General features: G+C 43.0%; 3 protein-coding genes across 6 annotated transcripts; 2 read left to right on the top strand and 1 right to left on the bottom strand.

The window, feature by feature from the left end:
* Positions 1-349: 349 nt before the first annotated feature.
* On the top strand, positions 350-2075 carry and3 (actinodin3). Its single transcript, XM_070973952.1, has 4 exons — positions 350-404; positions 635-679; positions 1155-1303; positions 1413-2075. The coding sequence occupies exons 1-4, from the start codon at positions 350-352 to the stop codon at positions 2073-2075; spliced, it is 912 nt and encodes a 303-aa protein (XP_070830053.1).
* A 1310-nt stretch (positions 2076-3385) lies between these two features.
* LOC139339476 (dynein, cytoplasmic 1, intermediate chain 2a-like) lies at positions 3386-12112 on the top strand. 4 transcript variants are annotated; one of them, XM_070975110.1, is made up of 17 exons: positions 3398-3540; positions 5178-5286; positions 5374-5506; positions 5991-6075; positions 6509-6571; positions 6785-6912; positions 6999-7088; positions 7235-7397; positions 7491-7590; positions 7868-7993; positions 8104-8250; positions 8406-8519; positions 8634-8767; positions 8946-9090; positions 9178-9318; positions 9516-9641; positions 9783-12112. In XM_070975110.1, the coding sequence occupies exons 2-17, from the start codon at positions 5179-5181 to the stop codon at positions 9882-9884; spliced, it is 1905 nt and encodes a 634-aa protein (XP_070831211.1). In that variant the 5' UTR covers positions 3398-3540; position 5178; the 3' UTR covers positions 9885-12112. The 4 variants fall into 4 exon arrangements, with proteins under 4 accessions (XP_070831212.1, XP_070831211.1, XP_070831210.1 ...); XM_070975109.1 differs by having other exon boundaries at positions 3411-3540; positions 5940-6075; XM_070975111.1 differs by lacking the exon at positions 6509-6571 and having other exon boundaries at positions 3386-3540; positions 5940-6075.
* Positions 12055-24600, bottom strand: LOC139339475 (electrogenic aspartate/glutamate antiporter SLC25A12, mitochondrial-like). Its single transcript, XM_070975108.1, has 18 exons — positions 24315-24600; positions 23507-23560; positions 21756-21901; positions 19931-20046; positions 19349-19488; positions 19090-19236; positions 18155-18293; positions 17951-18044; positions 17734-17818; positions 16693-16774; positions 16421-16579; positions 15876-15928; positions 15515-15595; positions 15097-15237; positions 13809-13947; positions 13458-13616; positions 13283-13373; positions 12055-13066 (listed from the first exon to the last, which is right to left on the bottom strand). The coding sequence occupies exons 1-18, from the start codon at positions 24324-24326 to the stop codon at positions 12853-12855; spliced, it is 2052 nt and encodes a 683-aa protein (XP_070831209.1). The 5' UTR covers positions 24327-24600; the 3' UTR covers positions 12055-12852.
* Between the last annotated feature and the right edge of the window lie 863 nt (positions 24601-25463).

The raw sequence follows: 25463 nt of genomic DNA, 5'->3' as shown, positions 1-25463 counted from the left end.
GATTATTGCATGAATCTTAGTGGCAGGTGATTCTATTCTTTTTTTTTCTTTTTTTTTTTTTATTCATGCATTTTTAGCTTTGCCAGCAGGGTATCTTCATTTTGAGGTTCATGTCATGGAGTGTGATACTTGAGTGTTTTCACCTTTCTTTCATTTGTTTTTGTGCTTTCAACACATATTTTGGATAATTTGATTGTCTGTTTTGTGAATAACAGCAGTGATGACAGACAGACAGACAGACAGACAGACAGACAGACAGACAGACAGACAGACAGACAGACAGACAGACAGACAGACAGACTGTAAAATAATCAGGGTTTTGCATGATTTGCATTTGCAGACTTCAAGGATGACCCCCCTGGTGTCCCTGTTGAGGGCGCTATGCTGCCTGCTGCTAATACCAGGTTTGTCTATCTAAAATGCATGGAATTAATCCTCTTTCATGTGACCTTTGTGTAGGAGTTCAAACTTATTCATAAACAGCTGAATGATGACGGCATGGGAAATTGTAGTTCTTGATATCTCTGTTCACATGGTTTGAACGTCTCCTTTGGTTGCTGTGTGATGCTTTGCAGAGTGAAGTGTTGCACTGTTCGGGGTGAGTGTCTTTTATATGTGCTCTGCCTCCCTTCAGGTTTGCTTGAAGCAACATCTCTGGGGAAAATAAAGAATCCCGGAAGTATGTAATCTGCCATCTTCTAACAGATTGTAATCTTACACACGTGTGCTGCTAATCAGAAGGAGTCATTTGAGTGATGCTACAAATGAAATTTATATTTAAATTATCATTTAAGGGCTGTATAGTACCTTCACCAAAGTTAATGTATATAATGTATAAGTGAATGTATGTCAAGACATAAGAATAGTATGCTAAAGTCTATTTCTGCATATACCTGCTTTTATTACTGTTATAACTGCCACTGTCTGTCTTCATACTTCTAAGTTATCTTGCAAACTTTAAAAACCAGAGTGCCTTGTATTCATGTTTAATCATATTATTATTACAATAATACTTTCTGTGATGACTATTACATGTATTGGAATGTTTTTAGATGCCACTGCTAATCTCAAAAATTAAAAAGTACCTCACAAATTGAAGTTTAAATGACTTGTTTTTTTCCTCCTTTATAATTCTTGACCTTGTTCTTTCACAGAGAATTCAGTCAGCATTGACTCTGCTCAGGCACACGATTTCTTGACCAATCCTCGACCTAAGAGGAACACTGACCCAAAGTGGTACAGAGGCACTCCTGATTTTCAGTCCTATTACCGCTACTACAGCAGTATAGGGCACATTGAAGGAGTAAGTTATGGCTGATTGGACAGTCTTACATATGTGGTTCAACTTGAACTTCACCATTCAACTAAAAACCTTTTTTCCTCTCTGCTATGTTTCTGTGTTTCTCAATCAGATCTATGAGATTGACAGGATCAGGATGTTGTATCAGCAGATGCGTCACTTGGAGTTGACCTATGGCCCAGATGCCTCCAGTTACCAAAGTGTCATGGGTGTACTGACTACAACTGCAGCACCAACTACTACCACACAGCCTCCTCCACCTCCCACCACCCTTGCTCCGACCCCAGACCCTCTGGAAAATGCTCAGAGGATCTATCTGTGTAACCCCAAAGACCCGCTGTGCAAACCTCAGATCGTCTACCTGCCAGCAGGGGCTGTTCCAGTGCTGTGTGACCCACGACTCAACCCCTCCTGTGGGCCCAGAACAGAGGAGGAGATAAAAGCTGCTGCTCCTCCCCAAAAACCTGCTGCTCCTCCTGCTCCCAAAAAGTCTGCCCCACCTCCCCCTCCTGCTATCACTGCTAAAGGTATGGAGTATGACTGTGACCCATACTGGGACCCTGACTGCCTCATCGATCACCCTCCCCGTCCTATCCAGGAAACATCCGAACCTGCTGAAGAGAAAGTGGTGAAAGAGGAAGTAGCGAAAGCAGAGGACAGTGTCCCTCCAGCACCAGCCACCCAGAAACCCCTCTCGCCCTACTTTGACCCTTATGACTTCAAACGTGACCTTTACGACCCCTTTAAATATGCCAACCCAGCTCCAGAACAGTAAAAACAAAGTGCTTAAGAAATGATTCTACGTATGGTAAGACTACAAAATAAATCAAAGACCGAACCAAGGCAGGACTGTGAGCATGTCCACATTAAGAGGACAAGTCAAATCATGCAAGTCATCCAATGTTTTACAGGACAGACATTAAAAACAAGGCTTTCATGCTCATAGTTTTTCCACATGACAAATAACACTATGACTGTGCTGTGTGTTTGTATGGGTGTTTGTAATACATGCGCAATAAATGTTTGTATGGAAGAAAAACAATAAAAAAGAATAAAAATGGATGATGGTAATAAATATGAGTGATTTTATATTTCCTTTTAGAATATTAGCCCGTGGTATTTACAGTGGTGGACTCCCAATAAAGTACATTCAATCAAACTGCCACAGACTAAAACAAATGACATTGTTCCAGCAAAGCACGACCGGTTGCCCTGGAATTAATGGGAACTTTGAGACACGAGTAAACATGTGCAGATGCAGATGAAGAATGTTTTGCCCCCTAACAGGTTAATCAGGATTCAGAAGAGTGAATGCACTTGTAGCTAATTTGCATTTTGGATTGTAGGAAGGCTGCATTTATAGACAGCCACAAGGAGCCATCACTACAGATTAGGATTTTAATTACAATACATTTGGTCCAGTTCTTAGATATTCTGTTATATTCTTGACTAAAGTGTAGTAGTTAAAATTGACTGCACCAAAAATGCTGCTTCTATGTTAATACCTCAACTATCCAGTGGTAAATACATTATGAAATTTGGCATTCTGGAATGGGTCATTCCACATTATGAATACTTAATCCACACTTCTACTGTAATTTGTTTTTGTAGTATTGATCATTGTACTTAAATGAATGATCAGAATCCTACTTGCAGCACTACCAACAAATAGGTTGCAGTTCAAAGAATAGCTGAGGCTGAACAAAATCCATGAAGAAGGTCTCCATGAAAGTAAAAAAAAATAATAATAACAAACTTTATTTATATAGCACCTTTCATACAGGAATTGCAACTCAAAGTGCTTTACAAAAAAGGAATCACATGCACCAAGCGGGTGCTTTACTTAAAAAAAGACAGAATGGACATAAAAACAGATGTAAAATAAGACTGAAATAAGGTTGAAAGTAAAGACAGTGCATAAAACCACACAATAAAATATCAAATTCTAGGTAAAATAGAGTAGAATAAGGTTAAGAAGTGTGTCAGGGCGAAGCTCTAAAGGACCTCTTTGTCCCGTATCTCTCTCGGCTTTCTGTGGTTCCTCAGTAGGGGGCGGTAATACTCTACTTCAACGAGTATGCGACCAAACGCCGAGGAAGAAGGACGCAGTGAGCGAAGTAAACTACAGTCCAGCTTCCAGCATCATCAGTCTCCACCTCCATCACTTCTGTTCAGACTAAACGGACACGAAACTGGATTCTATTGTCATCTGTCTGCTTAAATCCAACTACTGATATCAGGTATTTTAGTTTGCCTTCACGACCATGTCGCTTTTTAATGTGTCAGTAAGCGGGACAGGAAAGCAGAGAGGCTCGGGCGTTGGTTTGCGATGCCACCGTTAGTCGCTTATTATAACAGCAGGCCCGCCGGCTGCCATGGAGATTAGCATGCTAACATAGCTAACCTAGCTGACAGTGCGGCCGTTAATGAGATTATAAAATGTTTTGACACGTCCTCGTGCCAGCAGGAAGGCTTTAAAACGTGAAGCGTTCAACACACCGGCGACCTGTAATGAAGAAACGTAATGCGAAAAGACACAATAGCCAGATTTAATTTGTATCTGCAGTCAGTATGACAGTGGGTGGAGGGTGCTGGAGCATCTCGGTTGTCCAACTGTTATGGACATTGGACCAGTTTGTAGCTGGTGTGTGTAGCTACATGTCAGGGCTAATATCAGCTACAACATTTACTCAAACGCTTCTGGCTCTGACTTTTAACAGCCAAACGTACAAAAATGAGAGTCAGGATGATAAACGAAGAGTATTTATTTTTCGGATAAAAATATAACAGGAAACAGTAATTACATAGGTTTATATTTATATTGGATATTTCTGGAATAATACACCCTCTCACAGACTCATGGGTAGCCGTGACATTATGGAGAAAACAGATAAAGAGGACATTGTTATGAGGAGCTGATTGGTGTTCACATGTTAGCGGGATGACAGGCCCAGGGCGACCGTGCGCTGCTGCACAGCTGCTGGTCCAGACATCACAGCCAGGACGGTGCAGCACTGATAGGTGCAGTTTGCAAACAGGGAAAGTCACAAGGCAAAGCACAGCTTCCTGAACAAAACACATTTTCTGCTGCTGGGCACAGTTTCTCTTGTTTATTGAATGACCTTGTAGCTGTTGAATTTATCTTTTCAAGTGTTATTAACAAGCTTGGCCTCATTCTGGATAAAGTAAGCCATAAAAAGCTTATTTCTACATATATGGTTAAACTGTCAAAGCAAGTAAAGTGTTTCTATTATCTAAGATTGCAACAAATGGAGAAGTGACATTTCATTTTGTCATTTGGTCTATAAAGTCCAAAACTCTTAAGCTATTTAGTTCTCCATCATGCATGAAAAAGAACGCACAAAAATCTTTGCAAGAATCTGAAAACTGAGAATGTGTGGCTTTTTTTTTTTTTTTTTTTGAAAATGACTAAACTGTCAATTGATCATCAAAATACTTATTTATTTTCTGTCATTCGACTAATCCATTCATCAACTAGTCATTTTAGCTTGTGTTTGATCACTTGAGCCTAAACAATCTGCTCAGGGCTGGTCTATAAATTAGCTTTAGTTTGAACATAGTCCTCAGTACTCACATGGACTCACAGGATAGAGCAATAAAATTATTACAGTCTAATTACAATAGTGACATACTTAATGGATTTCGTAAAAGAGTTTTTCCGGTTGCTCTCTTTACATGATTAGCCACCCTATGGGAATGGCTGTGCAGCTCAAGGACATATTTGATATTTACCAACACTGAAGTCCTGCACTTGAATGAGGGTCTCCTGTCAAATTCAAAGAGAAAATACAAGAGCAAGGGGTGAAGGATTTTTTAAGAGCCTTTTCTTGGTCTTGTCTAAATCTTCCTCCTGCAGTATGTCCGACAAGAGTGAGCTGAAGGCTGAACTCGAGAGGAAGAAACAGCGGATTGCCCAGATTCGAGAGGAGAAGAAGAGAAAAGAAGAGGAGAAGAAGAAGAAGGATGTAAGTTGGACTGTTTTCCAATTTCACGCATATCTGAAGAACCTGCCAAGGTGCTGCTTTGTTTTTAGCTTGTCCCGTACTCTGCAGGGAGACTCGAAGCGCAGCATTGAGGCTGGTGGTGGGTCTTCTGTCAGCCACGAAGACTCTGACCTGGAGAGGAAGAGGAGGGAGGCCGAGGCTCTGCTGCAGAGCGTTGGTATCACCCCCGATATACCCCACGGTAAACCCACAGTGCCAGCATGCTTCTGTTTTTACCGCTCGCCCTTGCTTATCTCCCATCACTTTCTGGTCTTTTGCCTGATGGATTTGCAGTGTTTACAAATGTCACCTCTAACGTTGCTGTCTGGCTTGGTTTCTGTCACTGGCACACCCCCCCAGTCCCCACCCTCATCCCCACCTCACACAATATCTGAACATTTTATATAACTTTTGTGCATGACACCTAAACCTGCCTGCCATTTATTATCATTCTCTCTTCTCTCCCCTTTGTCTGTTTTTTTGTGTTTTGTCCTCCTCACTGCATGCAAACTCACTCACTCTCTCACTCACTCATTGACACACTCTTTCCATACCTCACTTCCTCCTCCTCTCCCTCACTCACTCAACCATTCATCAACTGACACACTCACAAACACACACACACGCACTCACAGCTCAGCCCCTGAGGGTAGTAACAGAAGATACGTGTCTGTTTCACTACCTAGTCCCCGCCCCCATGTCTCCCTCCAACAAATCAGTGGGCAGCGATGCAGGAAGCCAAGATTCTGGGGATGGAAATGCAGGACCAAGGTCTGTGCGTTTGTGTGTGTGTGTGTGTGTGTGTGTGTGTGTGTGTGTGTGTGTGTGTGTGTGTGTGAGAGAGAGAGAGAGATATGAGAATTGATTGTTTTAGGTCATTTTTTATGTAATGTTAGGTTGTACCTGCATGCCAAATGTGTGTGTATTAACATGGTAAATATACCTGATGAATTCTGACATGTCTCCTCTTTGCCTTTTCACCGGCACGCTGACGTTTCTCAATTAACACACACTCCGTTCTTCTTCTTCTTCTCTCTATGTCTCTCTTCCTCTTCGTTTGCTGTCTCTCCCATCTTTAACATCTCTTATGTGGCTCACCTTTTGCCTGTCTTCTGTGTTTGCTTTCATCCTCTTGTTTTCCTCTTTCTTTCTGTCTGTCCTGTCTTTCTCTTACTAACATCGTCTGGTGGTTTGGCTGTATAAGGACATTGCATTGGGACCCTGACCCCTCTACTCTGCAACTCCACTCCGACTCTGAGCTCCTGGGGTACTGCTCCTCCTCTCTCCTTTTGCTTGTCTTCCAGCTTTATTCAGTTTTTGTGGTTTCATCTTAGACTTGTCTAAACGTGTTAATATTATGTCTGTACATCATTATTTATGTCTCTGCTTGGAAACTTTGCATTCAGTTCTGCTTTATACTGCAAACCTGTATATGTGTGAGCTTATTTCCACAATGGTATGTGTTTGTATGTGTGTGTAGACGTGGAGCTGTGAGGCTGGGAATGTCCAAAGTGACCCAGGTGGACTTTGTCCCGAAGGAAATGGTGTCCTACTCCAAAGAAACACAGACACCAACTGAGACGCTGACACACACTGATCAGAAAGCAGGTGAAACAAACATGGACGGCAACACGTTTCCCGAGCTTTTACTTTTGCTGAATCCGAACCAAATGAAATCTGCCTGTGTTTTCCAGATGAGGAAGAGGATGAGGAGATAAGTGCTCCCCCATCGGCAGAGGACACCCAGGAGGAGAAAGGTGAACAGGACGAGCAGCAGGAGGAGGGTAAGGAAAAAAGTTCGGAACGTAAACTTTCAAAGTGACCAAGCTGTTAACCAGTAACTGTGGCAGGCTTCGACAGTGCTGATTAATGAGGAAACAGTGCACAGTGTTTTATTTCCCTCATCTCTTGTTTAATTATCTATGAGTAGACACTCCCAAAGAGCTGACAGAGGAAGAGAAGCTGCAGATTCTGCACTCCGGGGAGTTCTTGTCGTTTTTCGAGCGAGGCAGTAGGATTGTGGAGAGAGCTCTGGCCGAGCAGGTGGACGTCTGCTTCGACTACAGCGGCAGAGATCTCGAAGATAAGGAGGGGTGAGGAAAAGAAACTGTGTAAATATAAAAGATAGAAGTTAAATGATAGACAGATGGCAATCTTTTGTTTTCTTATTTTTCTGTTCCTTCCAGTGACCTGCAGGCAGGTGCAAAGCTGGTTCTGAACAGACAGTTTGCAGATGAGCGCTGGACTAAAAACAGAGTGGTCACCTGTCTCGACTGGTCTCCTCAGGTGGGCTTTGTTTGTCATTGATCCCCACAGAGAAATTCATTCTATTATTATTTTATGTCCAAAACTGCACTCCAGGTAGAGATTCAGTCTCTTCCACCTGAACACTTATCCTGTCTAACCTTTAGTCCCCACTCTTCTGTGTGTGTTGACTCTCAAGTGACAGAGCGAGCATGTGTGTGCACAGTTAGACTGACTGAAAATCCCCTACGTTGAGTCATTTGTGACTCTTAAAATGACTCTTCTCAGCATCTAAAAATGGCTGCCATGTTCCTCTCAGTATCCAGAGCTGCTGGTGGCCTCATATAACAATAACGAGGATGCTCCCCACGAGCCTGATGGAGTCGCACTGGTCTGGAACCTGAAGTACAAGAAGGGCACACCTGAGTACATCTTCCACTGCCAGGTATGTTCCTTTACAAACCACTGGAACAAAAGACATTCTTTTAAGCTTAATACAACCAAACACTGAGGCTCATGCAGATCTGTTTAAAATGTATAATTGTCTTCCTCCAGTCAGAGGTGATGTCAGCCGGGTTTGCCAAGTTTCACCCTAACCTGGTGGTGGGTGGGACGTACTCTGGGCAGATTGTCCTATGGGACAACAGAAGCAACAAGCGCACCCCTGTTCAGAGAACTCCCCTGTCTGCAGCTGCACACACAGTAATGCACAGGAGCTCACGCACACACACACACACACACACACACACACACACACAGTGTTTATTTTCTTTCTCTGCGTCTTTACATCTGTCCTTGTTTTTCTTTGTGAATTGTCTAAGTCCTCTGATCTTCTTCTGCTCTTCTGCTGTGTTCAGCATCCAGTCTACTGTGTGAATGTGGTCGGAACCCAAAATGCGAACAACCTGATCAGCATTTCCACTGATGGCAAAATGTGCTCCTGGAGCCTGGACATGCTCTCCCAGCCACAGGTACATTGAGGTTGTCTGGATGCCGTACAGATGTGCTGTCATATCTATACATCAGTATTAGTTGCAGCGTCAGTCTGTCTGTCCGTCTGAGGCTGCGCGTGCTCTTCCCTGCAGGACAGTCTGGAGCTGGTGTTCAAGCAGAGCAAAGCGGTGGCTGTAACCTCCATGGCCTTTCCTCTGGGCGACGTCAACAACTTTGTGGTGGGGAGCGAGGATGGCTCTGTCTACACAGCCTGTCGCCACGGGAGGTGGGTGCTCTTTGACCTCTGACCTCATTAGCGCCAAATGTTTTCCTAAGGGCAGATTTTGTTTGGTTTACAATCAGGATATGAAAGTAAAAATTCTAACAAGTGCTGGAGAAGCCTTTGGGGGAAAGAGGTTAATTAGTAGGAAGTCCTCTCAGTTGTTTTCATGTGTGTGTCACAGTAAGGCGGGTATCACAGAGGTGTTTGAAGGCCATCATGGTCCGGTGACCGGGCTGAGCTGTCACAGTGCTGGAGGACCTGTTGACTTCTCTCATCTCTTCATCTCCGCCTCTTTTGATTGGACCGTCAAACTCTGGAGCACTAAGGTGAGACATTTACAGTCACACTATTAGATGTGCGATTAGTCATATTTCCTACGATAAATCCAGTTCTCCCTCCACTCTTCTGCACAGAGTACCCGTCCGTTGTACTCGTTCGAGGACAGTTGTGACTATGTCTATGATGCGATGTGGTCTCCAACACACCCTGCTCTGTTTGCTTGTGTGGACCTAAGCGGACGCCTGGACCTGTGGAACCTCAACAATGATACAGAAGTATGCACATAGATGATGCACTGAAACCTTAAGCCTTAATTTCATCATTTAAAGGAATAGTGTGACATTTTGATGAAATGTACAGTTAACATGTATCTAGATCCTGGTTAGCTTAGCTTAGCATGAAGGTTGACAGGAGGAGGAGACAGGACCCCCCGTGAATCTGCTTCTTTTTATGCTGGTGTTTGCTGTTTTAGGTTCCCACTGCCAGTGTGTGTGTGGAGGGGGCTCCAGCACTGAACCGTGTGAGATGGGCTCACTCTGGTAAAGAGATTGCCACTGGGGACTCAGAGGGACAGGTGCAGGTCTATGATGTCGGGGAGGTGAGATATCATCCCATGTTACTGCGGTGCTTTGGTTATTTCCATACTGGCTTTTACTGAAAACAAATGATATTGGTACAGATATTCAGGCATCACTCTCTCCAACTCATGCTTGACACGTCATCCTTTGTCTGTCTGCAGCAAATCTGCGTGCCGAAGGCTGATGAGTGGACTCGCTTCGTCAGGACGCTGGCTGAGATCAATGAGAACCGAGACGAGGCTGAGGAGCTGGCCAACGTCTGATGCTGCAAACTCCACGCTGGCAACTGCTCATAAATTTCTTTGCAGTACACTCCACACGTATAGCACACTACACGACACTGGCTTCCAACCTGTCCACCTACTACAACATGAATTGGCCTGAGGAGATGTGCAGAGCTAGAAGAGGTAGAAAAGACAGTTTTAGACAAGTTGTAGATGTGTTTTTAGAAGTGTCTTGAAGGGTTTTAGAGTACATTCGTAGGAACAATGAATGTCAGGCGTAGTAGTTGTAGTAGTAGCCACAGTTAAGTGGTTGGAAGTTCAACAGTCAGAGGAATACAGGGAAGTGATTTTCAGCGTAGGTGTGGCTGTCCACTCTAAACTTCTAGCTTTGATGACATCCTCAGGGCTCCAAGAAACTGCTCTTCTCCTGAGGCCTCAACCAACTCAGTTCTTTTTTGAATATGCAAACCTTTGTACTTGCACCTTTTTATTACCATTTGAGTGTTTTTACATGTTTTAATATTTTCCAGACACGCTTGTACACACGGCTAGCAAGGTGTGTGTGTCAACAGAGTGAAAAAGGAAAACTGACATATCGCCATCGGGGGCCGTATTCACAAGCCCTCTCTGAGAGCTCCTAACGTTTTTAATTTAATTTAATTATGAATACTTTGTCATGAACATCTCTGTTGAAGACATTATGAGCCATACTAAAAAGTAGCCTCCAAAATGTTTGGCCTACATGTGCAGTAACCTGTCCACAGGCTTAGAGTTGTCACATTTATTTGCTTACGATTGTTACCATGCTGCTAATTTCAGCACATGATCTATTTGATTGGCCTATTAAAAGGGAAAAATGGCTCAGCTTTTATTAATTTCCATGATTTTTGGCCATCTTACATAAGTAGCTCTGTTAATTGACATCTCCCATCAATCACACCAACAACACTGATGCCCGCTATGTCCATGAATGCCCTTTGTTAGGGTTCAGCCATCCAGTGGACTTGACATGAACTGCGTCACGATATGAGGCTGTAAAAATCACAGTTTGTGATCACTCTGCCGATGAAGGCTCTGACAGACCCAATTCATCACTGCTGCATTTTTCCAGCTGTCAAATATATCAGTGTTATGATCACTTCATTTCTGGTTATTGCATTAGGTGGGAGAGCACATATCGAATAAGATCAACCACAAACAGTATCCCTGCACCATCTAATCTATCGCGTTTCATTAACTCACTGTCATTCAGCGTTTGGAAAATATTTCTTCTTCCACGGCTTAAGAAACTCCTAAGCCTCTTAAAAGTCCTCTGAACAGTTTTTATCTTAGGAGCTCTCTAAAGGGCGAAGATGCTTTGTGCATAACTTTTACCTTTACCAGGATCTAGTCTTACTTGTAAGGTGAAATTCTTGGAAAACGTCATCAAAGAATTTTCTTTGCACTAGGAGTCTTAATGAAGACGGCCCCAGATCCTCTTTATCCTCAGCAGCACTTGAATTTGATGACTAAAACAGCTAGTGTGCTTACATCTGCCCACTCTGATCTGTGCACAAGTGTGTCAATCTTACATTTTAACCACTACAATATTTAATATTTATTCTGGTGGTTGCACTTATTTAAGTGTTGTGTTTTGTTTGTTTTTTGTAAAAAATGCTGCTTTGTATGAAGACCTTGAGTAGTCCATTCCTAAAATTAGCACTACAAGCTTTTTACTAGGCAAAATCTGTTACTGTGCTTGCCTTGAATTTATTGACACTAGTACAGTTCAAAACTTTTTCCTGTACCAAAGGTTTTATACTCTGAACCTGTGTTATGAGTACTAGAAAACCATTTCCTGACTTGTCCTCTTTCAGAGGATCCAAATAAACTACAGGGAGTTTTAAATGGAGATGTAAAGCTGAGGTTGGAAACAAATTTTTACCGCGGAACATGAATTGCTTTTCATTCATTTCTTCTTCCATCCAATCCTTCATTCCTTCCATGATGCAGCAGTCCAACCTCACCGGGCTGGTCAAAAAATTCAGCTTGAAATGCTTTCTCTTTCAATGTTTAAAATGAGCTTAAAACGCACTGTAGTAACCATATTTGATAGAACATAACAAGATCAGTATTCTGCATTGACGACTTGTCCTGTGTCCTTGTGTTACTGCTCCTGATACAGTTGAGGGTTGCACTTTTCCATTGGAATAAAACTCAAGACATACTGTTAAAATTAAAACCATATGGATGATTTATTTCAATAAAATACAATGACTGAATTCTGATACATTTAATTTATTAATACCTAATTCTTTGCTCGTGATTCTTGTTTTATCAAGAAAACACTGAATTGAAAAGTTCTGTACATCAGTAAGAGAGATTCTCAGAGACCAGGACCAGCGGCCCCTCGCTGCTGTGACATTACAGTTGTTGTATAGGTCCACTAACTGAATGTTACGGAGCTTTGTCTTGTAACATTTTCGTTACTGCTTCCTGCCAATGTGTTGTCTCAGTACACTTATACAATATGTACAGTACATAGCGCCTGTGTGAGGACCAATCAAAAGCGAAGGCCCACACACTGCGCTGACCAATCTTAACATTTTCTATGCCCGCTGTCCAATCAGAGAAGTCCTACTCACACTGAGCGTCAGACAGAAAAAAAAAAAAAAATCATATCAGCTACTCATGAGAGAGAGAGACAGAGAAAGGAGTGCCCAAAACTCTGTTTTATACAAATGCTGGAGGGAAGAACAAAAAAGATGGAGATGCCAGGAGCATGCAGCCACTGAAGATACAGCACAGCCGGCGCTCTGGTCCCGTCGCTGCCTGCTCGGTTACATCCGCAGCTGCAGCCAGATCTCCACCCCCACTACTGGGATTGGCCGGGATTGTTCGTCCCGAAGATGATGGCCCCTGTTCGTGGAGTGTGTCGTAACTGTGTGTGTTTTGTCTGTGTATCTATCTAAGTGTCTGGCTCCTGGTAGAGGAGAAGGATGGCAAAGTGATATGGAGACTCAGACCTCTATGAAGCCTGAGCTGGCGTGGCAGTGACTGGCTCTGGGTGATGTATGGAAACCACGCCGGAGGACTTGAATTTGGGAAGGTGGAGGCCAAATTTGTTCTCCACCCCGGCGAAGGTAGCTGCGGCCAGGCGGTAGCCTCCAACGTGGTCAGCATTAATGGGAGGAAGCTCTGAGATGCGGGACTTGGGCGTGGTCCCAGATCCTGCTGGACGACTGTGGAGAGGAGAGATGAGGACAAGAGCGACCATTACTCAGGTATGACAACAGGTGTGACAAATTACATAAGTATTTTAACAGAATGTAAAAAAAAAAAAAAAGGCATTTCAGAGTTATGTTCTGTACTTCCAGACTGGTCATGAGTCTTACCAGTGCAACTACTCACCTTCCTTCAAAGAAGAAACAAATACATTAAAAAAAAATTCAACTTACTGTCCTCCAAAGTCAACGTAGAGCCACCGCTGTAAGAGCTCATACGTCACCAGAGTCACGCCAAACTGAGGAGAGGACCGGCACATACGAGCTGGAGGAAAGAGAGACACAGTTTAACACGGCTTACATGCAGAAACGATGTGAAGCGTATCTGTCATTGGACACAAACACACACCTCCAGCTCCCTTCCACAAAGCCCTGAACCCTTCCTCTCTCATGATCTTCCTGAAGCAATCGATGACTCCAGTGTAGGTGCTCTGTCCTGCCCTCGCTGCAACTTGCAGACGCGTCTTGACGACATCAGCAGGCGTCACGAGGGAGGCGGCAGGGATACCTGGGAAGTAAGAGTTACAAAGTAAGATGAGGTCTGCATGACTTAAGCCCTTATGTCAGACGTCACAACCAATAGCTTGTCTATTAGCATTTCTTGATTCAGCTTGCAGCTATGGTGTCAGTCCACTGATGTGCAGGTGAGTGTTCTCAAACATGACTGTTTCTGCCGCTTTAGCCCATAACCTGAGGTTACCTGCAATTGCTCCAGCAGTGAGAAGCTGCAGAGCTCCCAGCCTGCCGTGTTCGTCAGTCATCTGGCTCTTGAGGTGAGCGTACGCTGGGAAGTAGATGGCGGAGAAGGGGATGTCTCTCAGGAAACATGCTTTAGCACCCTACATGGACACACGTGGAGCAGACAGATGAATGAGACTGTGCTTGGGAGAAAGATCATGAGAGAGAAAGAGTGCAGAAATACTCATGCAACCACCAGTGGGAAGCTTGTAGGACAGACCTGAATCCAAAAAGTGGGACGCCGTGTGAACCAAGACAGAATGCAACCATTTGCACATCCTTTTCGACAAACAGTATATTCAGTCGAATGCAGTACAAAGACAAGAAACTGATAAACTTTCTGAATTCGATGCCTGCAACATATTGCAGAGAAGATGCGACATGGGCAGGGATGCATCTGCAGATATCTTTACTGGATGAAGGCTATTAACCTTACAGGGGCCTTTTCTTTTAACAACACTCAGTGAGCCTTTGGGAACTCAGGACACGAACTGCTGAAGTTCTGAAAGTGAAATTCTTTTCTTGCAAATTCTTGTGTTGCTTGACATGCGACTTCAGTTGCTCAACAGGTCGAGGTTTCTGTTGTTGGATTTTGTGCTTCATAATGCACTGCGTATTTTCAATGGGAGACAGGTCTTGACAGCAGGCAGGTAAGTCTAGTATCCGCATTCTTTTACCATGAAGCTGCACTGCTGTAACACGTGAAGAATGTGGCTTGGTATCTTGCTGGAATAAGCAGGGACATCCCTGAAAAAGACATGTTCCAAAACCTGCATGTAATTTTCAGTATTAATTAGTTATGGATTATAGATGTTGATATCCAACTTTCAACTGTGTGTCAAGTAACGTTTTTAAACTTTGACCACGCCCCATCCTTGCTTGTGAACGACTGAGCCTTTCCAGGATGCTCCTTTCATACCAATCATGATGCTATCACCTGTTACCAATGGACCTGTTTACCTGTGGAATGTTCCAAACAGGTGTTTTTGGAGCATTCCACATCTTTCCCAGACTTTAGTTGCTCCTGTCCAAACTTGCTTGAAATGTGTTTCTGCATCAATTCAGAATAAGCAGATACAAAAATCACTGAAGCTGATGAGGTTAAACTTTAAATATATTGTCTTTGTACTGTTTTCAATTGAGTATGTGTCAGAAAAGATTAGCGAGTCATCACATTCTGTTTTATTTAGGCTGTTACACAGCACTACCAACTTTTTTTTGGAAACAATGTTCATCTAACGACACATTACCTTGTAGAGGCCGAAGAAGCCCAAGTCACGGACCACGCTGAGCGCGCTGACTCGAGGACCAGTGGTGATCTCACCTGCCACCTGCAGGCGAATCTTCACAATCTCCAGAGGGTTGGTAAAAATCACCTGAGAGCCTCCAGCCTGAAGAAATGTGGAGAAGAAGAGCTTGTTCACATAATCACATAAAACAAAACAAAACAAAACACTGCTCCTGCATCTTATATGCACACAGTTGGCTGTTAGTAGCTCTCTGCAAGCAAGCGATACAACAAATAAACAGACCGCATGCACAAGTTACTGTTTAATGGCCTTTACAACTAAAGAGGTAGACACCTGGGTTACTGTGCCTGGACTATTATCAAGTGTTCATTTATGCATTCACAAGCAGAGTCAAGAGTGTTTGGGACCTGGTACTTACACAGCCACCGGCTAAGATCTCAGCATATAGAGAAATTGTGTCGTCTTTTGTGGTGAACTTGTCTCTTACAAAGTCATTCACCTGTGGGACACGAACAAAGCAGGAATGAGACCAAAGACGATTCAGAGGAATGTTCAAAGTCAGTCAGCCTGCCAGTCAATGTCATTATCTCTATGTAAATCTGCCCTAATGTGATGCTTAATTTACTTTTAATTATTATTTATTATTTAATTTTCATGTGCTGCGTATGATTTTGTCACCTTCTTTTACCTTTGGTGAAGAAGCTATAAAATAAATTATTTCAAGTGTGTATGCACAGTGAGGAGGATTATGTGTTGTGTGTGTCAGGGGACGTACTCACTGTGAGTTTAATAGCCTTCTCAGGTGCCACACCTATAAGCTGAGGAACCAGACCTGTGGGGCATCATGGGGGATTGAGTGACAGTAGAATCTCATTTCATTAGTATTACTGGGCAAACAGCAGCATCAGAGGAGAAAACAAAAGGAAATAAGAAGATGGAAAAGAAGACATGAGGTCAAAAACGTGAAGGTGGAGACCAACGAAGACAAACAGATCTGAGAGGAGACGAAGAAGACACAAAAAAAGCTGATCATGACAGGTTTATCTTGTAATTAGTATGATGCTACACAGCCCAAAATGGGATTGGTCAGCAACAGAAAGTGGAAAACACAGAAAACAGAAAACATTTGAACTGATTTTACAAAACAAACAAAACAAAACTGAGGTTTCAGGAAGTTATTTTATGACATATGTGTTCAAGAAGAGAGTGAAAAACAGCTAAGATGACAAAAACAGAAGACGGGGCACCAAACACCAAACCACTGGTGCTGTGACTGCAGACGGGAACGCAGCTGCCATTTCAAAGCGCTGCCTGTCTGGCCTACCTCTATAGAAGCCGAAGAAGCCCTCATAGCGAAGCACCTTCTTAGCACAGTCGAAGCTGTTCTTGTACATCAGCTCTCCAACGAAAGATCCTGTGGACCTCTGGTTCTGCATACGGGTCTTCACCAAGTCGATGGGGTACACAGCCGTCGCTCCCGTAGCTATGCAAACACACAGAAAACACAGACTAAATACTATTCTTCAGCCTAGATGTATCAGATGCTGCTGTGTGCCCATCAGACAGCCATCCGTCTCTGGCCACAGGATAACTCACCTCCAGCGATGGAGCCCAGGGTGAACCTGTAGGCCGACTCTGCAGCTTGGAGCCAAACAGGCCTGCCGCTGTCCCCATGGGCCTGATGGGAAAAAGAAAAAAAAAAAAAATCACACATGGCATCAGTGGTTTCTGTCACTTGTGCAAGACAAAATCCTGCTTTCATGGTGTGAATAGAGAATGTGTGAAACTGTTTGTTTATTTATTTATTTATTTATTTATTTATGTACTTTAGTGGCCTAAACAAAAAATCAATTAGGCAACTACAGCTGATCCAAAATGCTGCTGCACGAGTCCTTACAAACACCAGAAAAATGGACCATATCACACCAGTCCTCAGATCACTACATTGGCTTCCTGTGAGTCAAAGAATAGACTTTAAAATCTTACTGTTGGTCTACAAAGCATTAAATGGTCTAGGACCAAAATATATTCTAGATTTATTAACTCCATATGAAGTATCCAGACCTCTCAGGTCATCAGGGACAGGTCTATTGTGTGTTCCCAGAATGAGAACCAAACAAAGTGAAGCAGCTTTCAGTTATTATGCTCCTCACCTGTGGAACATTCTCCCTGCACACCTGAGGTCTGCACCAAGTCTCAGCTCATTTAAATCAGGGTTGAAAACATTATTATTTGCTACAGCTTTTACTTAAAGTAAATGTATTTGCTCAATGGTTTTAATCATTCTAAATGCTAAATTATTGTCTTTTACTGGTTTCTGCTTTTAATTTTCCTTTAATTGTATTTTATTTTTATTTTTCTATTCTCTTCTACTCTCTTTCTTTCTTTCTTTGAAATGTGTGATTTTAATGTATTTTTATGCTTCTGTAAAGCACTTTGAATTGCCTAGTGTATGAATTGTGCTATACGAATAAATTTGCCTTGCCTTATGTATGAATCAGAAGTTAAACACACACACACACACACACACACACACACACACACACACACACACACACACACACACACACACACACACACACACACACACACACACACACACACACACACACACACACACACACACACACACCTTACCTGCTTCTGGGTTTCAACCAGGTGGTAGGGCAGACATCCTTCCTCTAACGGAGCTATCCTCTCAATGTCAGTTAGATTGAGGCGCCTGATACACACACGTTTATTTCCCCATTATTTACATCACTGTCACCACACAGATCATAATATCTTTCAGTAAATATCAGCAGAGTGCAGAGGTTTGAATTAGTGAATTTCAGGATTTTGAGTGAGCGTTTACCCAGAGGGGGAGTGCAGGCCTGACAGCTGGTACAGGATGTCAATTTCCATTGGAGTGATCTGACCAAACTTGTTGGCGGCATGAACAAACTCCTCTGCAAAGAGAGACAGAAGCGAGCGAAAATGACCTTTAAGAATGAGATGGACATTCCTGTCGCACTCAGAAAGGCAAAGACGCATCACAGCCATGCAACAGTCTGTGCACCTTTAGTCACCAGCGTGTCCTTCCGCGTGCCAGCCAGTGTGCTGTAGATCTTGCGTATCAGCTCCATGTTGTTCAGGAGGGAGTTGAAGGCATTAAAGTACGAGAAGCTGACCATGTGAGAGGTGCTGCCGCCTGCAGCCTGGCAGAAGAAAGGCAGAGGATATCACCTGTACTGATTCCACTATAAATAAGCTTGTTTTTGATATTAACGGATGTGTTACCTCAAAGAGGAGAGAAATTAAATTTTAAACTGTTCCTTATTTTATTTCTTTACTTCACCGGGGGCTAAGGAGTAACTTTACTCCTTTTCTTGAATTATAATGTCAACAGGATATCTGCCAGTGACAAGAGTCTCAGGTACATTAGGATAACAACTCATTCAGCTGTTGGAGATTACAGTTGGCATGTGTTGAAACACCAATCGCCAGAGAACACTGAAGAGCCTGAGCAAGCTTATAAGATTATCAAAATTAGAAATTCACCAGGCTCCAGCTGAAAATGACCAGTATTGTCCTTTAAGGCTACTAACTGCAGATGCAAAGCGGATGAGGATTTGCCTCTGTTGAGTGGGTGCATGCTCATAACCCTACAGGTCAGAGTGGATTATGCTGCCACCAGCCAGCGATCAAAACACTAGTGTTGTTTTTCATATTTTGAGCCAAACAAAAAACCTTTCGTCCCAATTAGATTTCAAATATTAACAGTTTGTTACTCCAGAAAGTGGCAGAAGTCATAGCCTAGTGAGAACTGAAATGAGTGAGCTTCCAGCAATGAAAATTAATTTAGAGCAGTCAGAACTGTGGTCATCTGAAAATAACACTCATCCTGTCAATCACACCTGGATATTCTCTGTGCCCAGAGTGACAAATTATACAAATTACGGTCAGGAAGCCCACCATGCACACACACACACACACACACACACAAACACTCACTGAGACAAGGTTCTCCTCCACAAAGGGTGTGAGCATGTGGTGTCTGATGGTGGCCATAATGTCACTGAAGTCCATGGCGGATATGACGCCATTCTTCCCTTTGTCCTTCTGGGCAAACGCCTGGCGTGCATGCTCCAACTGCAGCTCCTGGAGGGGAAAAAAGAGATGACACCACAAAGCTGAGTGTTAATATAGCAAGTAAGAGACAAAGTGAAAAAAAGGGAAAGCAAAAAAACGATTGCGCGTGTGTGTAGCGTGCCTGCAGGAACTGGGTGAACTCGAGGTAGCTGAGGTGTTTCTTGCGATCGTGCCCAAAGTGCAGACGGATGAACTCACAGTCCCAGTTGAAGGGAATGTGGTGGTGCACTGTGGTCTGGCTGAAGATGTCCCGCACATTCTCTGCAGCACAAACACACAAAAACACACGTTCAAGAATCAATCAGCACTCGTGCTGACGAATGCCATAGGATAAAGCTTTGTGTGTGTGTGACATAAGAAAGAAAGCAGAAGTGGGAGGCAAAGAAGAATCAGTGCATGAGAGCGATTATGTAAGTCCATCCATGTGTAATGACTTAGATGAGGAGTAATCTGGTTAACAATGCCACATTAGGAAATTCTTTCTCTGCAGAACACTGCAGGAAAGCGTGTGAATTGCTCTGATGACACGGCACACAAATACATTAAATATTTCAGTGTACTTCAATTAAACTAGAGGATTTCTTCAAAAATTGATGGCTGAATATATTTTGCAGTGCTATATTGTCTTTTTTGTATTCACTGAAGTTGTGTGAACTGAACTGAAAGCTCATGCAAAAAGAGAGAGAGACACACTGGCCCCTACCGAAGGAGATGGCTCCAGTTCCAGTCTTGTCAAACAGCTGGAAGGCTACTATGAAGAGAGTGTCGGGTGCACACAACACTGATTCAAAGGCAAGAAACTCCTGGAATGAGATCAGCCTGTGGGTGTATATGTGGTTTAAGAGGGAAAAAAGAAAAGACGTATGATTAAGCACATTCACCACTTCACTGAACACCACATAAGCACACACACAAACACACACAAACAAATAAAGCATTTGCTCTGTTCCCAGCAACAGTTTTCACCATGTCCCACATTTAGTGTAAAAACAAAATTTATATATGCAAACATATACTGCAAAATGTTTTCATGTGAACTGAAAGAAAACCGAAGATTAAACTACCTACAAGTCTTTCTGGGTTAACACCTCATTTAAACCTGGAATTAAAATGCAATCTGTATCCACACACGTTATCAAGAGAAGAAAAGCACGTGTTAATATACGTGTAAATGTGTTGTGATCTTCGGGTGGTGTAAACACAATCAGTACAATGTGCTGGCATCCATACACAACATACAGATATTTGTTTTTAGCTAACATAAAACAGGCTGCTGTTCGACTTTAGGCTACGTTTACACTTAGGGAAAACGCATATGTTTTCATGCGGTTTGGCCTCTCGTTTACACGTAAACAGAGTTTTTTTCACAGAAAACGATCATTTTTAAAAACTCCGGCCAAAGTGGAGATTTCTGAAAATGCCGGCTATTTGTCAGCATGTAAACTGGGTTAAAGGTTCCGAACCGTCACAACATGCAACTGAATACTTAATGTCATGTGAGTGACCTATGTTTACACTCGCGCCCCTTAGGTTTGGCATAGTTATGATGCGCTCGACGGCGTGTTTATCCGGGTTCATGTAAACGACAACATTTTTGAAAGCGATGTTGTGTGCACGATGTTATTTTTGAAAACGGAGGGGTCAAAATATCCGTTTTCCAAAATCCCCTGCTACGTGTAAACGTAGGGTTAGAGAGTGAGCAAGCGAGACGGTTGAAAGGAGACACGCCTTTAATTACTGAGTATATGATGACCGTGGGCCACCAAAGGATGCACCGTTCAACAGAACTGCATTGTCACACACGACGCCTGGGTGATTATAGGCAATGCTATATTATTGTTTTCGATGCTTATATGTGTGTAATAAGTATAACGTCCCTGTTTAGGTCCCTTTTGGGAAACAAGGCTGTGTGCAACATGAGCTACGCATCGGTTGTGTATAAAATAACCATCTCTTTGCAATCATCCTTATGACTCGACATTATACTTGTTAGATTATAACCAAAACAATCAAAACATTTTATCACAGACACTGAACGCAAATTTGTGTCAGATAATACCTGTAATAGGACCCAATACCCTTGTATTATTGATAGTCAGATTTTCCTCAATTTAAAGCAGTATGGGTGGGAAATCACTGATATACATTAAAAAAATAACTGAGTGTGTGATGGTGTGCATCGCACTCATCTGTGCAGCTGATCTGCTGTTAACAAGGCATTTAATTCATCTAGTCACAGAGAACTCAACTCACAAAACTCTGTTTTGTAAGAGAGTCTGGGGCTCAAATGACTCACACGCAGGTCAGGTTTTGCTCTGGAGGACAGAGATCCAATCTCAATGAGGACAACAAAGGTGAGATGAGATCATTTATTATCCAGACCTCTAACACAGTTTGGAAAATAAGAGTCATTGAGAGTTTTATCTTATCTGTAAATGGCTACAATGTCAAGCAGTGATCAGACGGCGCAATAAACTGTCAATTAGTGACATTAAACTGTGTGCAAGGGTTTCTGAGTCAGAACGTACCCGTCCTTTGTGGTGTCAGCGACAGCAGCGATGAGCTGTACAGTTTTGGGGTTGTGGTGGATCTGCGTGTGGAGTCCAAGATACCTCTGGACAAAGTCTCCCGGGGTCATGAACTTCTCTCCATCCTTGTCCACGACACTGGCATACTGAGGAGAGAAGCAAAAAGTTAAATCAACATCAAGAACAACTGCTTTGTTAGCCGTCACAGTGCTGCAGCTGATGGCCTGTTTGGTCAGCGTTCAGAGGCATGAGTGTGGAGCGTGACCAGTACATGGCTTTCAGTGAGCCACAGGTCAGCAGTACAACACTGTATACTGTAGGCTGTTTGCTACTCGCTGAAATCTCGTGTCACAACAAGCTGTGCGCATTGTATAACATTATAAGGTGCATGTTTTACATCCTACACTACACTGACTTATTCCACTGTTATTTTTAACTTGTTACTAGAGCTTCATTTTTCAAGCAAAAACATCAAACATTTGCTGGTTCCAGCTTCTTAAACGGAATAATTTGCTGATTTTCTTTGTCATTTATGAAAGTAAACAAAGAGTCTGAAGATTTCTCTTTGGGCTCTGGGAAAAAAATTTTTTCAAACAATTAATTGTGAAAATAATCTGCAGATGAATCCATAATGAAAAAAACTGTTAGCTGCAGCCCCATTTGTCACAGTTGCAAATTATTAAATTCAACATAGACTGTGTAATCCACCTTTTACTAAAGCGGGCTGATAATTCATGCTGCACCTGAACAACCAAGGTCATTGGTCTAGCAGTCATTGAGTGACATTTCAGAGCGACACTTGGACATGCACGAATGAACTGATGTTTTTGGCATGAGCTTGTAAGCTATCTGACCTATGAATGTCAGCATGCCGACAATAGCCGGCCCACACGACAACCACACAGCAGGTCACACACTCATCACGCAAGAAGACAGTGGAGGAAGGTGAAGGTTAACAACATCCACTCTTATTGCAATCACTCATGCACATCTCATGGTCACAGACATGCCAGTCTGCATGTGTGTCCTCTTACATGGGACAGCCTTTACTGTGACTCTAAATCTTTTTTTAATACATAACATGAGCACTGGTGTAACACAGCACTCTCTGATCTGCTGACATGCAAGTCCATGCTTGTGTTGCACTGGAGGGAAAACCTGACGATCCCGTCTGAACAGAAAACTGATTCTGGACTCTTGGGTTAAAAGCCAGACGCTCTCCTGACGGAGCTCCCCAGGCTCCCAAATGACAGTGCCCTCATAAACCTTAAAAACATTCCCAAGACATTCCCGGGTGATCAAAGCCAACAGAGAGCGAGAAAAGCAGATGCTTAACACTTCTCTTTCAGGACTGAACAAAACAACCTCTCCACTCACAACAGCTGCTGCTGACTCGACAAATATGAAACACTATCATGTCTAAGCTTCAACTCCTGACAAGAAAATAGAAAAAATTAGTCTAACTGATTAATATGATCATCAAAGACATTCAGTTTTAGTCACTTGTGTTTTAATGCAATAACAGCAGTCTGTGCTGGACCTTTAACTGCGGCTAATGCTGTAATTTAAACCCCATGACAAACTCGCAGGCTCATTGACCAAGTGAAAGCAGTGCTGAACTGTTTTCTACATACAGTGCCGTTTCACATATACATCTGATGGATATGTACAAAGCGCACACACTCTACTATGTCTACGCGACACTGAGCGCAGAAACATTTGCGTTTCATTTGGTTTGGGTGAAATCTTACCTTCTGGAAGATTGCCTTCAGCTCACTTGGGTCCCCGCGTTTGGTAGATTGCACCTAAAACAATACAGTCAAATAACATTATGACACTGCTGGACAATGTCAACATGCTTTTTACATGACCAAAAAAGAAGAAGAAGAAGCTCCTGTGCAAAGCAAGTTTTCCAAGCAGTGTACTCGACAAAACCTGAAGCAAAACAAGCTACGTGATTGAGAGTGTCTGTCTCCTTGAAACGTCCACTGCTGAGAAGGAGACACGGCCATGAAGACAGCACCAGAGCTAAAGTTACACCCGGCTGCCGTCACACTGAGCAAGTTAGACAACTAGCTAAACGTTCGACAAGCTAACGAGCCAAACATCTACAGCAGCCCGACTTGATGTTACACCTGGGCAGCCAGTTAGCGAGTACAAAGCATACCCAGGAAGAGGACACGACCCGCCGCAATGACATGTAAAGATTTACATCGGCAAAAAGCGACAGGACGACAGCGAACTGTGAGAGAGTCGGCCGCTGTGAAAAGATTCGACTTTATTTAGCGTTAGCAGGTTTTATCTCAGTATTAGCAACCCGATAGCTGTTTAGCTTTCTCTCGCTAACTTCTAGGTTGTGGATGTGTCACCAAGGCCAGCCGGGCGGCGGCTAGCTCAGGGATGCTACAGCCTCAGAGAACACCGCATCCCGGACACCCTGCCCGCACAGGGACAGAAAGTCTAGCTTTGAGAAATCCCACAAAAGAAAACGAGCAGAAAACATGCAGACATGTTGAATTAGAGGGTTGAAAATCGTTAAGAGAGCGATGCCGAAGTCACCTTGACCGCCATGCTGGTTTGACGTCACGTACAGTGAGCGAGCAGGGTGCAGCGCACGCCATCAGACGTGCAGTCGCTGGCGCGTGAAAATGAAAGCGTGCAGCATTTCAGAAATATAACGCGATCAGGCAGACAATAAACGTCGCGATCAATTATTCAATCAGTTCGATTCATTATCAAATTATCTGAGAGTTAAAATGTTAAAGGTTTCGTTGTGAGGAATGAACTGTACACATAACCATACGTAAACGCGCGCGTGCACTCGCTCTCTCGCTCTCTCTCTCTCTCTCTCTCTCTCTCTCTCACACACACACACGCTGCTGCATTACTACTATCACTACTACTACAACTATTGCTGCTGCTGTTGACACTAACTGCACACACAAATACAAGGAAGCGCACAGACAGGGCATGTTTACTTTTACAAGATTTTCTCAAGGCAGTGAAGCAGGCTGTTAAATCAGGATGATTTAGTGAAAGCCCTAACATGGACAGAGGTAAGGGAACCTTTGTTTATCGTGTCCTCAGTGCACTTATCCGGCCAACAGTCCTGCTCTGTCTAAGAGACATGTCCCATGTAGGAGGTGTGACTGCTGAAAACGGACCCATTGTTTTGCACAAGCAGATCTCAGTGGAGAAGATGGAGAGACAGCAGCCAAAACAGAAAAAAAGAAAAAAAAGAGTAAAAATGGGACAAGATCCAATGAATATAAACAACATGGGGTTTAGATCATTCTGCCATAAGCCATGTACAGTACAGGCCCATTGTTGACTTTCACAGAGCTATACACTCCTTACTGAAATTCAACATTAGAGGACAGAGAGGTGAGCCAGAACAAAGCATTACAGTTACAGCTATGATATTTATGAAGCATTAATAATATGAATGGGCCATTATCATGGGACATATTTTGACATGTCACGGTGAGAAATGTGAATCTGTGATTCATAGGATTAACCCTGGCTGTATTTCATTTTGCTGCGGCTGTTTTTGAGTCCTTTTATTGTGATGATGGCTCACTGTCGCACTCTCATGCCTTGTTGAAACACTTAAACAGATCGGAGCCATTGTTAATGTTATTTGCAACACATGTGGTTTTCCCACTGGACAAGTCAAACTGTTTGCTGTGAAAACGACCTATTGGGCCA

This window comes from Chaetodon trifascialis, chromosome 11 (assembly GCF_039877785.1).
Source record: "Chaetodon trifascialis isolate fChaTrf1 chromosome 11, fChaTrf1.hap1, whole genome shotgun sequence".
NCBI classification, from domain to species: domain Eukaryota; kingdom Metazoa; phylum Chordata; class Actinopteri; order Chaetodontiformes; family Chaetodontidae; genus Chaetodon; species Chaetodon trifascialis.
This window is presented reverse-complemented; position numbering and strand designations above follow the sequence as displayed.

What these genes read in the sequence shown, in the direction of transcription:
- and3 (XM_070973952.1), top strand. Translation starts at nt 350, where the DNA reads ATGACCCCCCTGGTGTCCCTGTTGAGGGCGCTATGCTGCCTGCTGCTA. An exon ending in CTGCCTGCTGCTAATACCAG is followed by an intron (nt 405 to 634) that starts GTTTGTCTATCT and finishes GCCTCCCTTCAG; the next exon opens with GTTTGCTTGAAGCAACATCT. An exon ending in GAAAATAAAGAATCCCGGAA is followed by an intron (nt 680 to 1,154) that starts GTATGTAATCTG and finishes GTTCTTTCACAG; the next exon opens with AGAATTCAGTCAGCATTGAC.
- LOC139339476 (XM_070975109.1), top strand. Translation starts at nt 5,179, where the DNA reads ATGTCCGACAAGAGTGAGCTGAAGGCTGAACTCGAGAGGAAGAAACAG. An exon ending in AGTACATCTTCCACTGCCAG is followed by an intron (nt 7,994 to 8,103) that starts GTATGTTCCTTT and finishes GTCTTCCTCCAG; the next exon opens with TCAGAGGTGATGTCAGCCGG. An exon ending in ACATGCTCTCCCAGCCACAG is followed by an intron (nt 8,520 to 8,633) that starts GTACATTGAGGT and finishes TCTTCCCTGCAG; the next exon opens with GACAGTCTGGAGCTGGTGTT.
- LOC139339475 (XM_070975108.1), bottom strand. An exon ending in AGATCTTAGCCGGTGGCTGT is followed by an intron (nt 15,238 to 15,514) that starts GTAAGTACCAGG and finishes ACATTTCTTCAG; the next exon opens with GCTGGAGGCTCTCAGGTGAT. An exon ending in TACGTTGACTTTGGAGGACA is followed by an intron (nt 13,067 to 13,282) that starts GTAAGTTGAATT and finishes TCCTCTCCACAG; the next exon opens with TCGTCCAGCAGGATCTGGGA.